The sequence below is a fragment of the Apium graveolens genome, chromosome 10 (genome assembly GCF_009905375.1).
Source record: "Apium graveolens cultivar Ventura chromosome 10, ASM990537v1, whole genome shotgun sequence".
Classification (NCBI taxonomy): domain Eukaryota; kingdom Viridiplantae; phylum Streptophyta; class Magnoliopsida; order Apiales; family Apiaceae; genus Apium; species Apium graveolens.
The window spans coordinates 224,569,669-224,590,220 of record NC_133656.1 but is presented as its reverse complement, the minus strand read 5'-3'; the positions used below and the strand labels follow the sequence as shown (position 1 = coordinate 224,590,220).

The 20,552-nt window shown below is 34.7% G+C and overlaps 3 protein-coding genes and 1 non-coding gene across 4 annotated transcripts; 2 read left to right on the top strand and 2 right to left on the bottom strand.

The window, feature by feature from the left end:
* The first annotated feature begins 341 nt into the window (after window positions 1–341).
* LOC141689642 (calcium-binding protein CBP-like) lies at window positions 342–1,826 on the top strand. Its single transcript, XM_074493996.1, has 5 exons — window positions 342–653; window positions 940–986; window positions 1,083–1,258; window positions 1,370–1,388; window positions 1,488–1,826. Exons 1-5 carry the CDS (start codon window positions 401–403, stop codon window positions 1,590–1,592), a joined length of 600 nt encoding a protein of 199 aa, XP_074350097.1. The 5' UTR covers window positions 342–400; the 3' UTR covers window positions 1,593–1,826.
* Window positions 1,827–2,626: 800 nt separating this feature from the next.
* TRNAT-UGU (transfer RNA threonine (anticodon UGU)) lies at window positions 2,627–2,698 on the bottom strand. The gene has a single exon. It is a non-coding gene; the product is annotated as a tRNA-Thr (tRNA).
* A 109-nt stretch (window positions 2,699–2,807) lies between these two features.
* LOC141689641 (eukaryotic translation initiation factor 3 subunit E) lies at window positions 2,808–6,405 on the top strand. The gene is made up of 8 exons (XM_074493995.1): window positions 2,808–3,112; window positions 3,190–3,344; window positions 3,704–3,931; window positions 4,026–4,147; window positions 4,763–4,982; window positions 5,437–5,579; window positions 5,840–5,977; window positions 6,081–6,405. Exons 1-8 carry the CDS (start codon window positions 2,905–2,907, stop codon window positions 6,178–6,180), a joined length of 1,314 nt encoding a protein of 437 aa, XP_074350096.1. The 5' UTR covers window positions 2,808–2,904; the 3' UTR covers window positions 6,181–6,405.
* Window positions 6,406–8,350: 1,945 nt separating this feature from the next.
* Window positions 8,351–19,441, bottom strand: LOC141693196 (uncharacterized). The gene is made up of 11 exons (XM_074498214.1): window positions 16,383–19,441; window positions 15,918–16,157; window positions 15,168–15,297; window positions 13,641–13,793; window positions 13,261–13,502; window positions 13,100–13,169; window positions 12,055–12,261; window positions 9,947–10,179; window positions 9,676–9,754; window positions 9,459–9,599; window positions 8,351–8,911 (listed from the first exon to the last, which is right to left on the bottom strand). Exons 1-11 carry the CDS (start codon window positions 19,331–19,333, stop codon window positions 8,729–8,731), a joined length of 4,629 nt encoding a protein of 1,542 aa, XP_074354315.1. The 5' UTR covers window positions 19,334–19,441; the 3' UTR covers window positions 8,351–8,728.
* Between the last annotated feature and the right edge of the window lie 1,111 nt (window positions 19,442–20,552).

Sequence of the window (20,552 nt, the reverse complement as noted above, 5' to 3'; positions counted from 1 at the left end):
CATTGAAAATGCTGTTAGTTATCGCTTCAAATGGACTTAGTTGAGCTGGAAATATCAATTCTCGAGAGCTGGAAATATCAATTCTCCAGATCCTTCTAAACTCCTCACATTAATGCTAATTTCCATTTCAATTCCAATCTTTTTGTTTTTATTTAAAACTTAGTACCTACTATTCAAAAAGTTGGGTGTTGGTTCGCAGTTACACCAAGTTACCAACCAATAACAAAAAGATTAAAAAGTACTAAAAAAATAAAAATAACGTTCCGCTCAGATTCTTAAAAAATTACTTTTAGAAGTCAATAAAATAGTAAAATCTCCTATAAATAAAGGGTGACCCCATTCATTCTCACCCAACAAAAACACCTCACAATTTGACCAGGCACTTCTGAAGCTTGAAAAAATGGAGGGCGCTCACTGTCATCATGTTCATGCGCCTTTTGGTAGCCCATTCGCGGGGCTGATACCGTCCACATTCCCTCCAGGCACGGATCCCAATGTGGTGGCATGCTTTCAGTTGGCTGATGTTGATGGCAGTGGCTTCATTGATGATGTTGAGCTCCACAAGGCCCTCTCTTCCTGTGACCAGACTTTCAGTGCCAGGACTGTTCGCCTTCTCATGCATCACTTCACCAACTCCAACGTCAGAAAAATTGGTAATCATTTTCATCTTTACATGATTATACAATATATTTACACAGACACTCTACATGCAATTTATATTGTATCATATCGGATCTAAGAAGGGGCACCGGTACCGTCTCAAAATATTTTGTTTTCGTTTTTTTTTAAATTTTCGTATAAGATTAAGGGAGGTGCTTTATAAATAATTTTGTGTCAAAAAATATTCCTGGATTCTGGATACTTTTATATTATATTGATTTTACTGTCGAAACGTATTTTTCAAGATTTTCTGAATGGTATCTTGTGTTGTAAAAACAGGGCCAAGGGAATTCAGTTGTATGTTCTACAGTCTTCAGGAGTGGAGGGTATCTGCATTTTCGGGGATCTTAAATTCCGATTTATTTTTATAGCTTATGAAACTTTTATGGTTTGTGATTAATTCAGCTGGTTTGTTTTTCCAGGCAAAGTTTGAAAGTTTTGACCAGGACAGGAGTGGAAAAATTGATGCCTTTGAACTGAGAGAGGCTCTGAGGAGCCTTGGCTATAGAATTTCACCTGTGGTTATGGACCTGCTTATCTCCAGATTTGACAAATATGGTGGAACTAGCAGGGCTATTGAATATGATAATTTCATTGAGTATGGCTATGCAAATTCATCTAATTTATTTATTTTGGTTCCACATTTATCATTATAATTTCGCTAAATAAATTGACTAACGCATTTTTATCTTTTTCACTTTCTTAACAGGTGCTGCTTGACTGTGAAGGTAAACGGGTTGTAATTCTAGGATGCAACGGGTCCGTATGTGTAGCAATGTTGTTGGTATGAATTGTTATGGACATAATAAATGGTATGTATGTTGCAGGGGCTGACTGAGAAGTTCAAGGAGAAGGACACTGCACTGTGCGGCTCGGCTACTTTCACTTATGAAGCTTTCATGCTCACTGTGTTGCCTTTCCTCATTGCATAGATTATATCAATGCTGGATTTCAAGTTTCCTGTTATGCTGCTTAGGGAGGAGGGGTCTCTGAAAATGGTGTTTGGCCATTTTGAATAAAGTTAATTTAGCTGTAGTTGTATCAGTTATTGCTTTGGTACCAGTATTTGTCTGTTTTCTGGGATGATTTGAAATTTTATGCATCAACTTTGTACTCTAATGATCTTTATCTATGGAGAGATGATCATGTTTTGTTTTCTCTGCCAATTTTCCAAGCTCCTTATCTGTAGAGAAAATGATAAGAAAATGCATGCATCTGCTTGAATTTAATTCTTGGTTTATTTTTTAAAAAAACAGAGAAACTTCTGGATACAAACTTGCAAATAATGGGTAACAGCTGTTGTTGCATATAGGATGCTAAATTTAGGAAAAAGAGAATAATTTGAGAGTTTAGTTCTTAATTTCTTATTAGGAAACTGGGAAAGAAACCTCTATATTCATAATTTGCAACTTTCTTTTCTTGATGTTGCTATATTACTTTTACCGGAGATCGAAGATTTGGAGTTGTAAATAAGAATTAGTTGTGCCCTTTGAATTTTAAGCGTATTTTAAAGTGATTTAATCATATATCTTCTTTAATTATTTTATTTAAAATAATTGATGAATTTATGCGATCAAAATAACTTAAATTAGATATAAAAGTCAACTGAGACAATTAATTTGGAACGGAGGAAGCAGTATTTGTATGTTATTTATGGTGGTTGGTAAATGGTCAAAGAAATGCCTGGGACTCTGTGCATTAAACATAGTGGGAGAGATGACAATGTAATCTGATTTATGATGGGTTGGTTGATTTAGCTAATGTAAGTGCACCTTGGAAAGAGGAATTAGGCTTTGCTAGTACTATGCTATGCACAAAGTGAGAGCTGAGGATGGGACGGGTTTACTAATTAAATCACAAAAATTAATAATGGTTTATTATGCACAAGAAAGCTAAAGGAAAAGTAATGCAATGCACATTGTATATTATCTGGAAAATAGCGTGAACGAAAGTATTATAAACAAAATGCCCTCACGCAGGATCGAACTACGGACCTCCAGTTTACAAGACTGGCGCTCTACCACTGAGCTATAAGGGCGGACAATAGTTTGTCAGAAAAAAAAGGATTTAAACGAAAACCAACAAGATATAATATAATCTTTATGTCCTTCACCGATTAAACCCTAGTAGAAACAGATAGCCAATCTTTCGCTACTCGCACCGCTTCACTATTCCAATCTCTCTCTCTCTCTCTCTCTCTCTCTCTCTCTCTCTCTCTCTCTCTCTCTCTCTCCCTCCCTCCCCATGGCAGACTACGATTTGACACCGCGAATTGCCCCAAATCTGGACAGGCATCTGGTCTTCCCCTTGCTCGAATTCCTCCAGGAGAGAGGCCTTTACCCAAACGAACACATCCTCAAATTCAAAATCGAGCTTCTCAACAACACTAATATGGTTGATTACGCCATGGACATCCACAAATCTCTCTACCAAACCGAAGATGTTCCCCAAGGTATCATCCATCTCTTATCTAATTTAAATTTATAAGTTTATGTAATTGAATCTTGGTTTAATTGTTGTTATGTGTAGATATGGTGGAGAGGAGAGTGGAGGTTGTGGCCAGATTGAAGGCGTTGGAAGAGGCGGCGGCTCCGTTGGTTACGTTTTTGCAGAATGCTAATGCTGTTCAGGAGCTTAGGGCTGATAAGCAGTATAATCTTCTCATGCTTAATGACCGTTATCAGGTTCCGTATATTTCTATTCTTTTGTAGATTTTTTTTGAAATGATTTTATTTTTCGTGTTTTTAACTGTTAGTAATGGACTCGAACATGTTAATTACTATAATTACGATTTTCATTTGTACTGACTTTCATTTGTTAGTAATGGACTCGAACATGTTAATTACGACAATTCTAAATGATATGATCAACTTAAAACTATTTTTAACACTCTCAATAAGTGATACATTTTATTCTTTTAATTATTTAATGCTTATTGAGCTACAACTGTTTATGTTGTTATGTCGCTAGTGGTAAAAGTAGGCATGGTTTTTTTTTGTGTTATTTATGTGGATTAAGTTTAGTTTTTTTGTTCTGCAATCAGATTGGTCCAGATCAGATCGAGGCATTGTATCAGTATGCCAAGTTTCAATTTGAATGTGGAAACTACTCTGGTGCTGCTGATTATTTGTATCAGTATCGAGCTTTGTGCACCAATAGTGAAAGGAGTTTGAGTGCATTATGGGGTAAGCTGGCAGCTGAGATACTGATGCAGAACTGGGATATTGCGCTTGAAGAAGTTAACAGGCTTAAAGAAATCATTGATTCAAAGGTTGTTTAATTTGTTGTCAATGTACACATGTTTCTGCTGGTATGTATGTTTTCACTATTTATCAACTAATTTTTGTTCTGACGATTCCCTGCAGAATTTCTCATCTCCTTTGAACCAAGTGCAAAATAGGATTTGGCTGATGCATTGGAGCTTGTTCATCTTCTTCAATAATGACAATGGCCGAACACAGATCATTGACCTATTCAACCAGGACAAGTATGTGTCTGAGCATATCTACACTGTTTATTTGACTTGATGTTAGTAGTTTAGATAACATGAAATAAGCAATTTAACAATAACAAGTACACAAATTGAAATTCAACCTAGCAAGTTTTTGAGTAGTTTCTCATAACTGTGTGGCCCACTTACTCTCGTTTATGAGAAATAAATTCTGAACACATTAACAACTCATTTGGTTACACTATTATGATACCTAGAGTAGCAGTTCATATTTTTTGGGTGGCATTACAATCAATTTTTCTTATCAAATTTACAACCTGTAGTCTGTACCAATGTCATTGAATTATTTTATTGTCTTGTAGACAAAGCTAAAAAAACTATTTTCTATTCTTGTTTGCATGCTGTCTGGTTGGAAGCTGTGTTTTGTCATGCATCTGGGCATTTGCAATTAGTGTTTGAAAAGTATATGCTTGTATTTTTACTTAGCCTTAGCTACAGTATTTGTTTCACTGTTTTAAACAAGGTATCATTGTGTTTAAACATGTTCTTCCTACTCTTCAGTACTAGCATTAATATTATTGCTTGGATATGGTAATGTTCTTGTTTGTAAAAGTATATAGCATATCTGTGGCTAATAATATATTTGTGTAGGTACTTGAATGCTATCCAGACAAATGCTCCCCATCTACTACGTTATCTTGCCACAGCTTTCATTGTTAACAAAAGGAGAAGACCTCAATTCAAGGAGTTCATAAAGGTTATCCAGCAAGAACATCACAACGTCGACGATCCCATCACACAGTTTTTGGCATGCATATATGTCAATTATGATTTTGATGGTGCTCAGAAAAAGATGAGGGAATGTGAAGAGGTAAACCTTTTACTTCCGCTTGGTCTCACGAGATCTGTTCCAAATAAAGTCTCACTATCTGTACTTCTCTAGGATTTTTTCTGAGGTTGATTTAATGATGTACTTTTATGTAGAATGAATTGATTCCTTTTTTAGTTGATAACCATACACTTTGGAAAAGTCACCTTAATCGAGCAGCTCCACTTTTCAGTTAAAAGTTTTGATTAATGATTTAGTTTAGTCGAGCTCTTGGTAGAAGATTTTAGAATAACAGTTTTGATCTTTGCATTTATTCTTAGATTTAAAACTGAAAACAATTAATACTTGCTTGGGTGTTCCAGTTTGGCCCCATCATGCATAAGATAAACAATGTAACATTTTAGGTCTGATATGAAAATTTAAAATCATTTCAAATAGATTTAGCCATCTACTGTAAAGGTACATGCTTATTTTTTAGCCTGACAACTGCACGCAGGTAATTTTGAATGATCCATTTCTTGGCAAAAGAATTGAAGAAAGCAACTTTTCAACTGTGCCACTGAGAGATGAGTTCCTTGAAAATGCTCGCCTCTTTATCTTTGAGACCTACTGTCGTATTCATCAGCGCATCGATATGGGGTATGTGATCTGTCTTCTATTTAATCTTCCACCTTCATGAACACTGTTGTCTGTGTTCCCCCAGACAATCGAGGATTCTATAATATATTTGACAAATACAAGAAAAACTAAGCAAACAAGAAATATATATCTGGACAGTTTTTGGAATGTAACTTTGATAAGAGATTGCATGATTGCCGGTGTGAAGTTTCTATTTATGGAAACAGCATGTTTACTCATTTCATAACCTTGCTTTCTGTATGTCTTTCTATCTTTTACAGAGTTTTGGCCGAGAAACTAAATCTGAACTATGAGGAGGCTGAAAGGTGGATCGTGAATCTTATTCGGACCTCAAAGCTTGACGCAAAAATTGATACCAAGACTGGAACTGTTTCGATGGAACCGAATCACCCCAATGTGTAAGTTTGCAGAACAATCTTTATATTTAGTTGTAGGCTTTTTCTTCCATCAATTATGTTTTTTACCTTAAAGATATTCAACATCTTTTTGGACATCCTCCAGGTATGAGCAGCTCATTGACCACACTAAGGGACTTTCAGGACGGACATACAAGTTGGTCAGCCAGGTACTGGAACATGCACAGGCACAAACTGCTCGGTAAACCTGTTGGTACAAGCCTTTAAATGAGTTATGTTTTTTTGGGGGCATTTATTGTAATGACTTCAGAAGTGTAGATGTCGAAATGAAAATTAGGGTGTTTGTTAAACAATAGCCAGGCAATTACTTTAAAGTTCCCCATTTGGTTTGCATAAGACATCCTAAGCTTTCGTTTTGTTCTCTTTTACTTTTAACTTGAATATTTATCTCATGAGATTACTTTATTCTACTCTCATTTCATTCCTCTTTATAACATGCTGTTCATTGAAATATTTCTTCTGGCTGATGCAAGTTTAGCTGAATGTTTAGTAACTGTATTGACCTAACATAGATGGTCCATATAAATTCCAAAAGAATAAGTAATGAAAATGAACTTGACCAGCAAAAAGACAAAAGAAAGCGTAAGATAAATTGGCTTACAGTAGAGTATGAATAACAAACTTTTATTTTGAAATAGAACATTTTAAACAAATGTTAGTTTTATACTTGTAAATATCAATGTTAAAAAAAAGAAGCCCCGAATAAATATGATATTTTTTGAGCTTTTAAACATTGAGATGGTACAAGTAATGAACCAATAATCTCTTAATTTAAGTATTGGGAAGGCTTCCCAAAATTATTAGCAAATGTCGGGGAAACACACGGACGAGAGAGGCAGAAGTGGCGGGACTTCGATATGCATTAGCATGTATGTAAAAGTGAACTCCGAACTGCATATTTGAACTGGACGCGAAACTTGTGATGGAGGCTATTTATAATAACACCAAGGCTATTTATAATAACACCAGGAAGATAGAACTTTAATAATATTATAGATGATTGTATGACTTTAATTCAATATTTTGAGAATGTGTTAGTTGTGTATAAATATCGATCTATGAATAATATAACTCATATGTTAGCCCAAGTTGCATTTTCTATGACAGGTTATATAAAATTGTCTCATTTATAATATAATTTCGGAGGAATATTAATATATGCAAGTAGGGTTAATTCAAAAAAAAAAACTCAGTTGTACGTCATTTTGTCGGCTATTCTCTAATAAATAAAATGAATCAGGGTTACGTAGTTTCCATTTCTCATTATAACTTAAAAGTATAGAAATTTTTTTGATATCTTGCCCCCACACTAATAACATGCTTAAGCTTTTGGGATAAATATTCGGTGGTACTGTTTTCCAGCACCCTTTCTCTAAGAGATGTCCAAATAAAATGCTGCAAGTAGTAATATGTCAGTCATATTTTTAATATTGCACCATGTATGATGTATCGTACTAAAAGTAAAAATGCAGTTCTCCAATTCAAGGCTAAATATAAATGCAAAAAGAAAAAACATAAAAAGCAAAATAACAATATAGGCATATAGCTTACCTGCGTTAAATATTGAACACGAATATTGTAATAATAATAACTATGTAAGCATGAACGTGAAGAAAATAGAAAAATGAATTATTAATAATTGAAAACATGAGTAAATTTATATCAATTCAATCTCGTTTAAAATTTATGGATATATATTCTATTTTAGTATCAAAATTTATATTTTATTATATAAGAATACTTCAATGTATTTTAGCATTAATATCGAACACTCTGCAACAATTACAAGTAAATGTTCCAATATATATGTATAGGATAGCAATCCATAGAGGGCTCTCTTATATAGAGGTTCGTAGAGAATCCTTATTAAAATAATATAAATACATAATTTATTTTATTTTTCATCATATATAGTTACAAAATTTAATTACCAAATTAAAAAATGAAGTTGCACACTTTTTTTTATTTAAAAAATCATTTAAATTTGATGAAATAGTTTAAAGTGATTCTGCAGTAGAATCACAATAAACTCACACTTATCCAAACTCATTTAACAGTAGAATCAAATTTAAAATTATATTTTTTTAAATAAAACATTTTATTATATTTAAATATAATTATTATCCTACATTAGCAACAAATTTGATGAAATTCTAGCATGTAATCAAGGATTCTCTACAGTTCCTTATATAAAGTCATGTCAATGTTGGAGGTGTCATTTCTCTATTTCTCTGGCACGTGATACAAAGCCCAAAACAAGAGCAACTAACATGTACTCTGAAACTGAGGGAGACATCATGTCCTGTAGCAATTGTTTAGCCAACACACATAAATACATATTGGAAATTAAAGGAATTGAACTAATTGCAAGATTTATTACTTTCAAAATTTGAATAAACAATGACTACAAATACATTTATAAATAAACGGACCTCATATGTCTGAGAGGATACGTATTAACAATATGAAACAAAGATACCAAATAACCATTACAATGATTCATACTTCATGACATCTCATATTAGGTTTTAGGCAATACTGCCCAAGGCCATTGGCAAAAGGCAGACCAACCTGGATAACACTTTTTGACGAGTTCATCTTACCAACAAGTATGTGATTAGCAGTATGTTTTCCATGACTCACTATCATATGTTCCCCGTCCAGGATATGTTCCCCATCCAGGATCATTTTCCCTGCTGCTGACAGATCAACCTGGATTTTGACGAATTCCTTTTACCAACGAGAATGTGATTTGCCGTGTGTTTTCCATGATTCACCATACGTTCCCCATCCACGTCCATAATCCCTGCTGCTTCTACTCTCAAAAGGAGAGCTGTAAACATTGGATTCTCTTCGAAAACTGTTACTCTTGTCGTTCTCCTTCCTTATTTCCTCTTCAAGATCATATTTAGATCGCTACATAAATTTAATCCATATTCAGCATATTAAACCAAAAACAGCAAAATATCATATAATTAGACCTCTAAAGAAAATAATGATCTGTCATAACAAAGATTGATCATTGATCTCTGCTCAATGTTCACTAATTCACGGGAAGACAATCAACAGGGTCGGTTGACACAAAAAATGGGAAAATAAAAATGGTTGTGGTTGTCATCACATTAATGAATAGAAAGTCTGTAAAGAGTACTGATATTCCACCATTTTTCTATGAGCTTGCAGAACTGAACCTGGGGGAGTTTTTTAGATTTTAAAACATTTTGGGACGAGTGTCGATTTTAGAGTCTTAACACACAAGCATAACATTGCCAACAATATATTTTCCTAAAACCTTAGCAAAAAAATACAACTGCAAATATGACTGTAGCTTGAAAACCTTCAGTATCCTGGTACCTATGAGATAGGGTTCTTTTTTAGAGAACTAATTAATGCAGAAAGCCACAACTATATAATTTGTCACTTGCAGTGATGAAGAAGATCTCAATTATTAATGGTGACATACCCCTTTGCTATCTGAGAGTACTGCATAGGCCTCTCCAATCATCTTAAAAAGCCTATCAGCTTCCACATGAATTTTTTCAGCAAACTCCTTTCTTAGTGGTCCTTCATCTAAACTCTCAGTTCTTACTAGGAACTGTCCAGCCTACACCAGCGTTAGATGATGATGTCAGAAAATCTGTGAACGCCAAAAATTTCTCAGAAAATTATATGCAACATACCTTGTCAGGATGGTGCTTGAGTGCAGCCCTGTGGTATGCTTTTTTAATATCAGATGTTGTATCAGATGATTTAGTTCCCCTGCCATGAAAAAATAAAATAATGCAAACTTAAAACCACAATGATCAGTAATTAGGTAATTCCTATCGTTATTCTAAAATATTTATGTACTCAGTAATTAAGAAAACTTTACAAGACGCAAAGATCACCTACCAGAGGAAAGCTAAACAAGAAGCATATCATAAAGCTGCATGAGAAAATAGGAGTACTTACAAAAGCAGATATAAATCCAACGGAGCTCCTTTCTTGGCCTTCCGTTCAACAGAAGAAAGACGGCTACGAGCTTCTTTTGTATAGTCTCTGATCCCACCTGTTCCTAAAGGTGTGTCAGAATCCTGATTAAACTCTTTCGATTGCTTTTGGAGATTAATGATTCTTTGAAGGTCACTAGCTGCTTGTTTGTAGTCTCTAATCATTTCGTGTAAAGTTGCTCTTCTAAAAAGTGCCTGCACATTGTTTTAGAGCAATCACATTCAGATTTACCGAGAATCTCATTGTTGACCAATTAAGTATCAACCAAACAATAATTGTTACTCTTAAGACTTTGTTGACAGTATGTACCCAAAGTATAGAAACAATCACACAAATTCATCTTAAGACCAGAGCAGACCATCAAACATTACCCCCCCCCCCACAAACGTTACATTCAAATGTCATTATCCCTAGTGTGAATTATATGGTTTACATATTTTGTTGGATTAATGTGTGGCCTTAATGCTTGAATGATTGTCCAGTCATTACGGGTGTTGTGTTTGTTAACTCTAAAAAACTTGTTACTTTGTTATAAATTTGTTCGTTATATATGCGTGGAACTGTGGAAGGAACGTAAATAGTATAGAGGAATGTATAGACCATAAAGGAAGATAACAATATAAGAGGCAAATTAAGAACTCATTAATAATTATTCCCTTAAAAGAAAAATAGTTATCAATAATTATTCCTTGAGAAGAAATAGTCACATTGTGGCAAATTTGTGCGAGATTGTACCATTGTCACCATATTCATATGCCGTAGTCCAGAAAATTTTAATTTTTAAGGACAATTAAATTTAATGAAGAATTGTCTACATACAGACAGCATTAGGTATATACAAACCAAAAGCACAAAAATTAAATGGAAATTACCATTCAGTACTTTTACATGGTAACTTAAGTGAAGCATGTTTTATTTTGCAAATAAAAGATCCAGTATATACATAACGAAGGCCAAATAATTCTGTCAATCATTTCACTTGTAGCCCTAACTTGGATCACCTAGTCATGCAAGTTTATCACTTATCACATTAGGTTTTTGGGAAATTATAATTATTGGGATATATCAGTCCCTCTTAGTTACATTTACGTCATTTATTTAAATAATTATGTTGCTTTTGGTTTTCATTTTACTAAATGTATTTCTTTTTTATACTGAGTACCGGATAATTGTTGCGACATCAGGTTTTGGAGACCCACGTTCTACTTCACCATATGGATTACCTATTATTTCGGTTTCCTTCTCCAGTTCCTGAAAAAGTCTTGTCATCTTGTTTATTCAAAAAAATTCAAAACTGCTAGTACATGAGGACACCTGATTGACGTATTGTACTGTACCTTATCAGACCAGATACATCTATTGAGGCCGACTACCTGGACACAAAACAATATCCATCTATGCATATCCCATACACGTGTTCCTCGGCTAAGGACTTCTGCAAAACCTCTTCGGATTGCGTGTTTTTTCGGACGTTTTCTAGGATCAGAAGGAACCAGGGGGGAACACACAAGCCCTTACCCGCCTGAATGGAATGAATATCTCCCTCGTCTCAAAAACCTCGTCCGAGAACTTGTATAGAGAAGGATTTTGCACAGTTACAAAGTTTAGGTTGTTCAGGAAAACAGTCACTAAACTTTCGATTAAATTCTTTCAGAAACAAACCTTATATTCTTAGCTTAGGCTATTCTGTTCAAGTCGTGTTCTTTAGGTTTGTTTTCAGACATTCTTTTATTACATATCGTCTTCAAATATCGTAATCTATAAAGCAGCCTACCTTGAGAAGTGGGCATATAACCGAGGTATCATTAATTACAAAATCATGCTTTCAGGACATAACTGTTTTTTCATCTACAGAACATCCCTTTTCTGCATAAAGTTGTACTTAGTGAAATCAAGACATCCAATGCACTTTTATCGAATATGGTGCAGACATACTATAAATTTCAGCCACCTTCATTAGTTCTTTCTAACCAGCTGAATTAGCTCATTAGTGTATACAAGTATATAACAAGGAGGCAATCAGAAATTAAATATACTGAGTGCCAAGAGAAAAAAAAGTGTAGACAAACCTTCCCATAATTTTCATTTAGAGAAATGGCTAGACTGCAATCTGCAATGGCATCAGAAATTCTGCCCAAAGCTTGGTGTGCAGCAGCTCGATTGCAGAAACAGACAGCTGTAAAAGGACGTGACTGGACGCTGCTCGATATGACAGCAGTATAGTGCTCAATTGCTTCTGCATGCTCCCCACATTGAAAGGCTTTATTTCCAGCATTCTGCACGAAGCGCAAATATATATTACATACAGAGCTACACTACTGCTTCAATAGCTACAGAGTAAATCAACGCAATTATAATTCAGATCATACAGGTTGAGGGCACATCATAATTATAGAAAGAGATCAAACTAAAACCTAAACCAATTATATTGCCATATACGCGGATGGGATAGATTTCATGATATATTATTGATTTTAAAATCAGCAACTTTACAAGCTATATTTTGTGAAAGAACGTTTAGAATGTAAGTTTTTAGATAAATCTAATATTAACGTATACAGCAGTTATAATGTTCAACTTGCCAATACGCCTCAGACATGTTAACTTAAATGCCACTTAGATTTAACTTTTTGAATATCAAGAAGCTGATCCAAGTTTATGCAAAAGAAGCGATAAATAAAATAACCTGCTCAAACGAGTTCACTTATTGTTACAAATCATCAATCCATATTTGAATACATTATGGACTTCAATACCAGAAGATAGCATTCACCTGGACTTAAATTTATTCAAAATGGAAAAATAAATGTCCTGCAATTTATTTGTTCTCATTTAGTGCAGAATTTTTTTTTGTAAAAGAACCTTTAATTAATTCAACATCATGTATGAAATTGTTGTTCCTAGAGAATCCTAAAAATAAAAACAAAGGTAAATAATAAATATTTGGAAGCCAATAAGATAACCATAGTTTTCAAATTTGAATCTTTCTGTGTAGAATTTAGTTTGGTCGGGATGTCATGCAGATTCTGTAAGTTGCGATCAACAAAACATTATTATCTATCCCTTTTCTTACATACTAATAGAACCCAAATTTATGTCATATTTATATAATACCTTCAGATCTAGAAGTTCACGAACAGTGGCAGCTAAAGTTACTGACGACTCTGTCTCTTTGCTTCTGTACCTACATTGGAAATATAAGTATTACCTCACACATTATAAACAGGCTCAGCAAACAGATGCTAAAATATGGTATAATGAAGCAAATTAGTTACTCGTGATCAGTAGATCTCAGCTGTTCTTGCTTCTTAATTATTTCAAGAGATGCCTCGAGCCTACCCATATGGAAGTAGGACTTGGACATCAATCTCCATCTCCATAACTTTATATCGGAGTTACTGCCATTACAACTATCAGCGTTTGACAGTTGGTTAGCAGTATCTGTGCTGGTGAAATTCTTTTCAGCAAATCCAAGGGTTTGCTCACAAAGGTGAACCACCTCTTCATACTTTCGCAGCTATAAAATTTAAACAAAAAGAGAACCGATTATGAGATCCTATTTATGATGAACATATAATTTTGACACGGGCTTATTAAATATTAAATCCCCAACATGGATTTATAAACTAAAAGGTAAGAAAGTAATTCAACTGACCGTGCAAAGAGCCTCTCCTTTCAGTTCAAGTAATTTTTCCGAGTGACTACTTATTGCCAAGGCCTCCGTAATGATTCTTAAAGCCTTACTTGCTGCATCAGATGTTCTCTGCTGCAAAAGTTCAGCAGACTGATTTGCACAATCGATCACTTTCTGCCAGCAAGAAACATTACCAATTGAAAGCAAGTTATGCGATTCAACTTAATACAGACAAATAACAAGTGCACTTGATATCTATAAACATAAATCTTGACCAATAAGGCAATAAACCACAGATATTGCATCCAATTCATCAAAAAATTGTAGTTCAACTGGTACCCTCGAGTAATAATTTACTAAAGGTTGAGGGTCCGAACCCCAGCAGAGGCTTTGCGTGCATGATCATTTAAACTCCTGTAATTAATGATTCCAAAAAAATGAAAAATTCTATCCCTAGGGTATCTACCATGTTCTACAATCCACAAGCATCAACATTAACTATTTCTTTTACCTCCTGAAGTCCAGCCAAATGAATCACATAATAGTCTTTAACATATCAACATTAAGCTTCTATTTTTACGTATTGAAAGCAGCCCGACTTCCTCATTTACTTAGTTCAACCAATACCCAAAATTTCATAACCTTAATGTTGGTGCAACAATATTGGGATACATAAGAACAATATTAAGCTCAAAGCCACTACTAAAGTTTCAATCAATATATATATATTTTTCTCCACAGTCAAGTCAATTATAAGATAAACTATGACGCTCGGACTCAGGTACATAGTGTCGGACATACATGTATCTGAGTGTCAGACTCAGAATTTTTGAGAATCGGTGAAATGGGCATGTGTCCAATTTCCGGAAAGGTATATAGGTTTATGGCATAGTTTTTAAAATTTAAATTGAGCAAAGTATAATTAAACAGAGTTGAACATGATTTGGTAATTAACTTTGAGAATAATTTGTTTTTCTTAAAGAAATGAATTGATTACTAATACTCTCGAGGGAAAAGAGGTTTACATCCCAAATTCATGACTTAACCTCGTACATTGACTCTCAATTGGTTACAGTGTCCACATTTCATTCAAAGGATCCGACGTGTCCGAGGGTCCGACTTGAGTCGGCAGCTAGAAGATCTAACAAAGCATATCTCACTTAGTTTTCAACTTTGAAGGGAGGGGTCTTGATATTTGGCTCCACACAAACTAGGGAATCAAAAAACCAAAGATTCCCTAATATCTAGCAAGGTAATAGGAAATCCAAGAGTCTTAATTGAATAGAAGTAAAGTTGCATGTCCTTTTCTTTTATTTTAAGTTGCTACATTTACATTTCTTAACTTGCAATAAGAAATTAAAACCTCAAAATACCTGAGAATAAACATTATTTAATCGTAAACTGATTACATGAGATATACTTTAAAATTTGACTAATTATTATGAAAAAGTGAACTTAATATTAAAATAATTTTGGTCAATGCCTCAAATGTACTTCAAAATTCTCCACTAATCCAGTTCCATCAATAAAAAAATAATCTTGCTGTACCTGAGATTTTTGCACGCCGTCAGCAGCTTCAATCATGATTCTCCGGTCCAAGCAGATATCAGCACTGGATTCCAGGCACTTGTTGAAATGCAAAATCGCATCTTCAATTTCTCCTAGAAGCAGGTGACAACTGAAAAAAGCAAACAAAAAAACATCAGTATACGTACCGACTTTAGAACCAGGTAATATATACTCTAAACCACTGATATATATATATATATATATATCAATCAATATATGTATATATATGTATGTATAATGGACAAGATACAGACTAAGATGAAAACTCCACACCTGATTGTATCTTAAAACTGACTGGTCTGACTTCGTAAAATGGAAGCCATTTATTTTAATTGGTGATGTCTAAAGATTACAATATACAGAATAGACATCTGTTTTCTGGGAAGTAGGAAACATTTTGCACAAGATTTAGGTTAAAATGAAAATTATAACAATTGCTTACTTGGCAGCTCTTATCTGCACCTTCTGAATATATATATATATATATATATCAATCAATATATGTATATATATATGTATGTATAATGGACAAGATACAGACTAAGATGAAAACTCCACACCTGATTGTATCTTAAAACTGACTGGTCTGACTTCGTAAAATGGAAGCCATTTATTTTAATTGGTGATGTCTAAAGATTACAATATACAGAATAGACATCTGTTTTCTGGGAAGTAGGAAACATTTTGCACAAGATTTAGGTTAAAATGAAAATTATAACAATTGCTTACTTGGCAGCTCTTATCTGCACCTTCTGAAAGTTTGAATCTAATGAAGCTGCACTGGTACAGTCCTTGAGGGCTTCCCTAATCCTTCCAAGACACAATCGTGTTGCTGCACGATTGCTATAGCACAATACAAGAGGCTCCATGCAGAACTCCGGAGTCTTCATCTCTGTTATAGCACTAATGCATTTTGTATAATAGTTTTCAGCTTTTTGTAAGTTACCTCTCCTATAAGCTTGGTTTCCACTGAAAAATCAGATCCACCCAAATAGTAAATCAGCTAGCAAAACTAAGGTTAAGGAAATATAAGCAGGGACTCAAAATTAACAGCAATAAGACAGATAAGGTATACGTTACTGCTAAGAATTAGTTAAAAATACATCTCTATACTTACAGTTTAGAAAGAAAAGATGGTTGACAATAGTAGACAAGAAGCACGGAGGGGCTTATAAATTCATAGGAGACACATACCTGATTCGCCACTTTTCACATGCCTCTATAGTTGCAGCCTCATTGATATCTCCTGCCATGGTTTTCACATTCTTAGACTGCCGATTCACCCCGTTGCTCTGGGTATTTGATATACCAGCTCTCTGAGCTTGAAAGCCATCTGTCTTTATATAACTATTACCAAGAACCGCAGATTTGGTAGAAGAAGATGCAAACTCGGTCTTCCAACTTTTAACAGTGGAATCTGAACCATGGCCAATTTTCATCCTATATTTTTTCAGGCTCCTACGTGTTGAGGCTGGTACATCATTTTGTGCAGATGATGAAGCAGTAAAAACAGCTCTTGTGCTACCATGACTTTGTGAAGTTGAAGCAGCACAATACTGAGAATTATCATCACACTCTCCTATACTAGAATGAGAGGCTATAGTTTCTGCAGCAATACCAAATTTTGAATTTATTAGTGGTTCAGTTCTATGGTGGTCCTTTAAACCTTTCTTATTTTCTTCACTCCATTTTCTATCACCTTCTCTTTCACCGGATCCTTCTCTTGCAGCATCCAGACCTTCATTAGCAGTTCCACTGGATAAATTTGAGTGAAAGGCATCTGCACAGCTAGCTTCTTGGTAAGGGGAAAAATCCATAGGAGAGCCACAATCAAGAGGCACTTCGTTTTGCTGGGAGTTAATATCTCTCGACACTTTATGCTGCTTCAATTTTCCTCTCGTCTTTTTTATTCTTCTCCCCCCGGCTGACACATTACTGACACTGAAATCTAATTTCACACTTAATCCGGAAAATAAATTAGCTGGCATATTCATATTGGGTGTAGTAAAACCTGTAATGGACGGCTCAGGCTGAACTACAGTGTTTGTAGACGTGAACTCTTTGTCCTTTTTTAAGGGTTCATCACCAGAAAACAAACTCGCTGGCATATTCAAATCAGGGGTAATGAAACCTGTAAAGGACGGTTTATGTTGAACCGGTGTGCTTGTAAACCTGAACTCTTTGTCCTTATCTTTAGTTTGATCTGCAGATGGAGCTTCATAAGTACTATCAAATGGCTGATAGCCAAATCCCATTGATGAAGATGAAGATGGGTAAAAGGATCCACCTACTCCATCGTTTAGACTTGTCTGATTACCAAGAGTTTGCTTTCCATCAATACCATTCTCTTTCGAACTTGATGATTTATTCTCCTTTCCACGAGTTCCAAAAGAGGAGAATGATGGAATGTTTTGCCCACTAAATAGTCCTGTGCCGTATCTGCTATCCTTATTCCTCAATGAATCAGGAATCTGGTTTTCCACGCTATCTCCAAAAGAAGGTACATTCTTTTCATTATTTAATCCAAAACCTTTTTCTTCACAACTTCTATCATTAGCCGCATTAATATTATTAATCTGGCCATCCTGGATAACAGGCGCATATGCATTTGGGCTATTAAGGGAAGTGAAAGTTGAGTTTTCAGTAAAAGAAACAGAGGTCTTCTTGTCACTTGGAAACACAAACTTATCCGTAAAATTGGAAAATGAACCAATTCTGAAACTTTTAAATGTGTCAGCACCATCAACGATTTTAGAATCATGGATGTTCATCTTCTGCATCTCATCTGACAGTTTATCTGCATGGCAGTTAAAAGAATTACCTATACTACTACCATTCCCAAATACAGAATTGGGCATACTCTTAGAGGAAGAATTCATTTTTTTTTCTTTTCCTTTCGACTCAAATACAAAATTGGGCACACTCTTAGAGACAGGATCTGTATTATTGTTTTTTCCCTTAAATTCAGCATTGCAATTTTCAGTTTTCTTAAAATTCAAGTTCTCCCTATCATTGCCATGCTGACTACCTGAACTGAATTGGAAACTTTCCTTGCAGCCACTTCCAAATACAAAACCACTCTGAACTTTGGAATTGCAATGCTCTGTTTTACCATTACGAAGCAAACTGAATTTATCAGCTTTCCCCCATGATTGTGCGGTTCCTGCACCTGCAGTTCCAGCTGAATCACTCATATTGGCACCAAACACAAAACCTTTACCATTATTACCTCCATCCGATGTCGATCTTAAATTACCGTTATCAAAAGAGAAAGACTTTCCACCGCTTCCATTAGTACCTACATGTTTGGAATTCAACCTTGATCTTAAACCATTCCTGCCTGCACCAAATACAAAGCTAGAAGGACCAGCTTCTTTTTTCTCCAAATTTGAATTCAACAACGAGGCCCTGTTAGTAGTACCAAACACAAACTCAGATTTAGCCCCCTCTTCACCACTCTTCCTTTCACCAACATATCTTCCCTTATTGTTCGCAGCCTCTTTCGCTTCTAAATTAGAGTTAGACGATAAACTCGCAACATTAGCATTAGAACCAAATACGAAATTGCTAGGCTTCCCTATTCCTTCAAAATCTCCCACCTTCCTGGCCTCATTAACTCCCACTGATCCTTTACTTCGACGGCTGAATAGCTCCGCATCCGACACCAAATTACTCTTATTATCAACAAATGTCTTACCACCGATTACAAAATTTGCAGTATTACCAAACTGATTCGTAAAATTATTCAAATTAGAAACTTTCGAAGTATCATTACTAACATCATTACCTCGATTGATATACTCCTTCACGAACTTCGACCTCGCGTATTGCGAACCACTCTGTCTCCTAACCTTCACAAGCCTCGGCCTTGACCGACCGCTAGAATTCACCGCCACATTCGACTCATTCGAGCTCCCTCGCGACTCGAAAACTGAACAAAACGAGTTATTCGAAGCTTTATCACTCGGTTTTCCAATACTTGAGCTATTAAAACTCGTTGAATCGCTGAGTGACGAAGCGAACGAGCTGAAATTAGGCGGTTTGTTAAAATTAGGGTTTGGATTTGGGGGAAATCGAGGAAGTGTCGATTGCGATTCCTTTTGTGTAGAGATCGGAAATTGAATATGAGTCACCGACGGAGACATTAGTAGAGTCGCCGGAAGTGATGAATTTCCGGCGATGAAGCTAGGTTTTTTTTGAACAGGATTGTTTCAAACGGTATTTTTTTTCCCTTGGTTTTGTTTTGATTTGGGTGTAAGAAGCAGGTAGCTCGGGTGGCTTAATAGAGCGGGTATTTATAGGACCGGTAACCGGTTAATTTAATTTTAATTTTTTATAATTTAACTATTTAAGTTTTAATTATTTAATTATATTTTAATTATTTGATGGGTTTGTATCAACCGCGGAAATTTATAAGTTTAACTAAAGTTGATTTTAAAATTTCAATGGATATTAGGATTTTACAATTTTTCTAAATAAGTTATTTTTCAAACATATAATAAGAAAATAAAAAATAACATAAATTAAAATATTATTGAGAAAATAAATAGACAAATTGGTGATTTAATAATAGTTTGATTTCAAGGTCATAAAACCCTAGCATACTCTCATTCTCTCAATTGAATAGTTGTCTCAAAAATATTTTTCTGAGGAGCTTTCATCGATTTTTATCGGTGGAAAGCCCCAGTCCTTTCTTTGTTATTCGTTATTCTTAATTAAAATTTTATTTTCCTTCAATAAGTTCCCAATTTATTTCGATTTTTGTTAGATATTGAGTGCATTGAAATACAACACAAAGGGGGTGAATGTATTTCTTGCATTTTTTTGGCTTTAAAAGTGTTTGGCTATAAATGAACAAAGTATATATGAACTTGTAGAGATAAATTGTTTAACCGTAAGCACACAAACAAAATATCAAAAACTCACTTGATTGTATTAATCAAATTTATTTTGCTATAAATCTGTATTCTTAAAAATAAGAACTCAACTTCAAATCTTAGAGAGAATGCAAGTTTTTTTCTAAATTTGTTTGATACTTCTAAACTAAGGACTCGTGCATGCTTTATAGACCAACATCACATGTTTACAAAACTTGCACTAAAATGTACTAACAAAGTTTCTAAAACTATCTTGTTTATTTTTATTTCTAGTTTTAGCAAATTTGTGCAGAATCTTGTAGGTCTGTGACCATCCTTTGTCCCGTGAATCTTGACTCTTGATCTTGTATTCTTCAAACTGCTTTTGTAGACTTTCCAATTCAGTGAACGAATTATTTGTTGATTGATAATCTTGAATTTTGAACTTGTCTGTATTCTGAATTTTGAGATAATTTGTCGAGATCTCTTGTGTTCTGTAGAGATGTCA

Bases quoted from the DNA above. Each gene is read 5' to 3' on its own strand.
- LOC141693196 (XM_074498214.1), bottom strand. From the start codon at position 19,333: ATGTCTCCGTCGGTGACTCATATTCAATTTCCGATCTCTACACAAAAG. The intron at 16,158-16,382 runs GTATGTGTCTCC...CTGATTTTTCAG, and splicing joins TGTGAAAAGTGGCGAATCAG to TGGAAACCAAGCTTATAGGA. The intron at 10,180-12,054 runs GTTTGTCTACAC...AACAATGTGCAG, and splicing joins TAAATGAAAATTATGGGAAG to GCACTTTTTAGAAGAGCAAC.
- LOC141689642 (XM_074493996.1), top strand. From the start codon at position 401: ATGGAGGGCGCTCACTGTCATCATGTTCATGCGCCTTTTGGTAGCCCA. The intron at 654-939 runs GTAATCATTTTC...TTGTAAAAACAG, and splicing joins CTCCAACGTCAGAAAAATTG to GGCCAAGGGAATTCAGTTGT. The intron at 987-1,082 runs GTATCTGCATTT...TTGTTTTTCCAG, and splicing joins ACAGTCTTCAGGAGTGGAGG to GCAAAGTTTGAAAGTTTTGA.
- LOC141689641 (XM_074493995.1), top strand. From the start codon at position 2,905: ATGGCAGACTACGATTTGACACCGCGAATTGCCCCAAATCTGGACAGG. The intron at 4,148-4,762 runs GTATGTGTCTGA...ATATTTGTGTAG, and splicing joins GACCTATTCAACCAGGACAA to GTACTTGAATGCTATCCAGA. The intron at 4,983-5,436 runs GTAAACCTTTTA...AACTGCACGCAG, and splicing joins AGATGAGGGAATGTGAAGAG to GTAATTTTGAATGATCCATT.